Raw genomic sequence first — 3,849 nt, 5'->3', positions numbered from 1 at the left:
GACACCCTGATCAGAAATTCACTCACCTCAATCCTTTCAAAATAGCTGGTAAAAGAAAAAGAAACTCTGGAATCACTCCATGATTGAAAGGGTCACTTCAAGTTTTTAGCAACCATTATCGAATTCATTGAAAAAAAAAAAACTGCTAGGAAATATTTCATGGGGGAGAAAGAAAGGAAGACAGAGACAGAAAGAAACCTCCCCAGATTGGTTGATTTCTCCTGTCCAAGACTGAAAGGGCAAGTAGGCTTTTGATGTCAGCTGAAAAGTAGGGAGTTCTGATGACTCTTAATCACTATCAATCCTGTTGTGAGTGAACAACTGCCATAAGTTGTTGCCTTTGTTTGTTACACTCTAGGTGGTCCCTTAATTTAGGTTAGTAGAGTGCAAGTGAGCAGGTAGGGAAACCATGCCCGTGTCCCAGCAGAAATGCAGTAAAGCCATTAGCTTCAAAAAGTGGGGGGAAGTAAACAGCAAATTGTCCCCAGAGGAAAGGCAGAGGTTTGCCCAGACAGCCCCTGCGGGGGTTAGGGTGGGATATGCTAATAGTGCCCGACTACTGGGGCCAGCCTCCCTCCCCCACCCCCAAGAATATATAAAGAGCCCCAACCCCAGCCGGCCGACCCAGGCCAACGGGCGTCTGCCCTTGTTAATTACCGGAGAAACCAACCAGGGAGCTGCGCCTGGGATTTGCCCGACTGCAGTGGCCCCAGGTTCGCGTTTCTCCTTTATCTCTCCCGCTGCTGTCTAGTAGGTGCACTGCTGGCCTGTTCGCAGGATGGACATGATGGACGGCTGCCAGTTCTCACCTTCTGAGTACTTTTACGATGGTTCCTGTATCCCGTCCCCTGAGGGTGAGTTTGGGGATGAGTTCGAGTCACGAATGGGTGCCTTCGGGGCGCACAAAGCAGAGCTGCAGGGCTCAGACGAGGACGAGCACGTGCGAGCGCCTACCGGCCACCACCAGGCTGGTCACTGCCTCATGTGGGCCTGCAAAGCGTGCAAGAGGAAGTCCACCACCATGGATCGGCGGAAGGCAGCCACGATGCGTGAGCGGAGACGCCTGAAGAAGGTCAACCAGGCTTTCGAGACACTCAAGAGATGCACCACGACTAACCCCAACCAGAGGCTACCCAAGGTGGAGATCCTCAGAAATGCCATCCGCTACATCGAGAGCTTGCAGGAGCTGTTGAGGGAACAGGTGGAGAACTACTACAGCCTGCCGGGACAGAGCTGCTCAGAGCCCACCAGCCCCACCTCCAACTGCTCAGATGGCATGGTAAGTCACAGCTGTGGTACCTACCCTCAGCTTCCCCCAATCTTTTCTAAAACTCCTTTAGACCCCAATTAAATCAGGTGAGATGAAATAGGCTGGGGTACAGGCAGTTGTTGAGTGGCTTTAAGAGAAAAGTGGTGTCCAGATTTAGAAACATGCCAGGAAAAAAACCTTGAATGCGATTTTAGTTTGACTTCCTAGCAGGTTGTAGATAGACATTGTCGTAGAGATTTGGCACCAAGATAGGTGCTATGATATTTTCTCCATTACTTGGTTTATTTCCAAATTATATCACCGGCAGCCCCTGCCATATATTAACATCTAAAGGCAACTATCTGAAGCTCTCCCTGCCCCAGAGTTTATAACTTAATGAAGAAATAAAAACATCATGGCCTCAGTCCAGGCTCTGCTGAGGCCTGGCTGGAAGATTGTTGGTGCATTCTTTTCAGAGGGCGTTTGCTCCAATGCTGCCAGGTTTTAATGTGTTTTTGCCCTGGGAAAATATTCTCTCCCAGAATTAGTGTGGCTTCCTTCTATTCCAATCCATTTTGCATGGTTAACCCAATGCACATTGCTGCTGAATTCCACCCCTCTTTGCTTTGCTGTTGTTCTCCTCTTCTCCCAGTACAGAGATTGACCTCTGTGCCCTGGCAATTTGGAGAGGGCTAACCCTTCCTAAATCAAGGCAATGAAGGTGACTGAGAGTGGTCAGTTTACAGAGCTTGTGGCAAGCACCGCCTTGCCCTAAGTCAGTTTTGCCAAACCTGTAAACAAATATCTTTTGTTTCTTGTATTATAGCCTGAATGTAATAGTCCTGTCTGGTCCAGAAAGAGCAGCAGTTTTGACACTGTCTACTGTCCCGATGTGTCAAATGGTAAGAATTGATAATTTCAGAAGCATTTAAAGGCCAGTTCAACCTCACAATTCAGTCTATCATAGAAGAGTCTATCTTCCAGGTAGTATTGGTAAAGGGAAGGAAAGGGAATGTTCTTGTGGAGAGGCTGTGGCAGAATAAAATACATTCACATTTTCTGCTCCCAATCCCCCCCCCCCCCCACACACACACTTTGAAATATTACCAGGGGGCTTCCTCACTCCACACTCCACCCTCAGGAATTGCCAGATATTTGCTGCAAATTCTATATCAGGCTTTCTGTGATCACCTGACCTTTGGTGTCAAGAGAGCTGACCTGTAGCTTAAGGGTCAAATAAGCAAGTCTGTCTATCTAGGGATAATTTTTTTAATGTTTTTCCCCTTGTATTATTAGTATATACTACAGATAAAAGCTCCTTATCCAGCTTGGATTGCTTGTCCAGCATTGTGGATCGGATCACCTCCTCAGAGCAACCTGGGTTGCCTTTCCAGGACCCAGCCTCTCTCTCTCCAGTTGTCAGCACTGATTTGCAGCCTGCAACTCCAGGGGCTTCTAGTTCCAGGCTTATCTATCACGTGCTATGAACTAAATACCTAGTCTGAATCAGTTTTGCCAGGAGGGCCCATTATCCAAGAGGAGAAGGCCAACAAGTCCAGAATGAAGACAACATGTATATAATGATTTCTTTTCAGTTGTAAATTTGTACATATTACCTTGCCACTTTATAAGAAAGCATATTTAACTAAAAGTTATGGTTACAATTAATACTTTCTCCTTCTCCTCCTTTTCTTCTTCTTTGTCTTTAACTTCATCTTCTTTTCTTTAGTTATATAGTTCCAATAATATTATTTCTGGTGGAGGTAATTCATTGAGGGTAGCTTGTTGCAATGCTTAACTTATATTTTTTATATAAATATTGCTCATCAAAATAATATCTTTGTTGTTTAGATCTTTATTTTTTCTTCAAAGCATTTTAATATCTGGAATCAGTTACAGGGAATTTGAAATATATTTAACTTTTGCTCTTCTCGTTAATCTTTTGTTATATTGTATTAAATAAAAATAGAGCAATACTGCCTTATGGTATATACTTTGATCTTTTCTTATATCAATAAGAAATTTCTGATAAGAAATGCATCTTTTCAATGTAAGCACTAAATAGTACTTTGTGGATAATTTCAAGATATAAGAAATTTTGGAAATTCCACCATAAATAAAATTGTTTACTAAAAGAAATATTTTGGTTCTTAACTTTTTAAAAGAACAACCCTAATCATGTCATCAGTCATTAATGTAAAATCTTTAAAGGTGGGCTGAACATAAACAGTTGTTTTATAGGTAAATCTGAATATTTACCATCTCATGGACTACTTTAGGAACTCTTGATGTCACAAGTAAAAATATCATATTTCTATTTTAAACATATTTCAAGGGAGCCTGTTAAAGGAAAACTTTTCCTTTATCTTATTATTTTATATATAATGTCAAGTTTTGTGTGTGTGTGAAGGGAAAGTAGAAGTTCTTCAGTACAACATGTTTAAGCTAAAAGACCGCACAATATTACATGATTTTAATATCTACAATAACTTAGAAATCATGAGTTAAGTCTTGTTTACTTTTCCTTCCTGCCTGAAACCATCTTGTTATATTAATATGTTAATATTGTCATTAAAATTGTTTAAAGGAATTGGACTGAC

The 3,849-nt window shown here is 42.2% G+C and overlaps 1 protein-coding gene across 1 annotated transcript; it reads left to right on the top strand.

Moving 5' to 3' along the window:
• Positions 1–644: 644 nt before the first annotated feature.
• Myf5 (myogenic factor 5) lies at positions 645–3,145 on the top strand. The gene is made up of 3 exons (XM_026391420.2): positions 645–1,279; positions 2,076–2,151; positions 2,546–3,145. Exons 1-3 carry the CDS (start codon positions 779–781, stop codon positions 2,734–2,736), a joined length of 768 nt encoding a protein of 255 aa, XP_026247205.1. The 5' UTR covers positions 645–778; the 3' UTR covers positions 2,737–3,145.
• Positions 3,146–3,849: the final 704 nt, after the last annotated feature.

This window comes from Urocitellus parryii, chromosome 5 (genome assembly GCF_045843805.1).
Source record: "Urocitellus parryii isolate mUroPar1 chromosome 5, mUroPar1.hap1, whole genome shotgun sequence".
Taxonomy (NCBI): domain Eukaryota; kingdom Metazoa; phylum Chordata; class Mammalia; order Rodentia; family Sciuridae; genus Urocitellus; species Urocitellus parryii.
The sequence above is the reverse complement of the archived record's forward strand: the minus strand, read 5'-3'. Positions and strand labels throughout refer to the sequence as shown.

Excerpts from the sequence above, each read along its gene's own strand:
- Myf5 (XM_026391420.2), top strand. The coding sequence starts at position 779 with ATGGACATGATGGACGGCTGCCAGTTCTCACCTTCTGAGTACTTTTAC. Across the intron at positions 1,280-2,075 it reads CCAACTGCTCAGATGGCATG|CCTGAATGTAATAGTCCTGT; the intron begins GTAAGTCACAGC and ends CTTGTATTATAG. Across the intron at positions 2,152-2,545 it reads CTGTCCCGATGTGTCAAATG|TATATACTACAGATAAAAGC; the intron begins GTAAGAATTGAT and ends TTGTATTATTAG.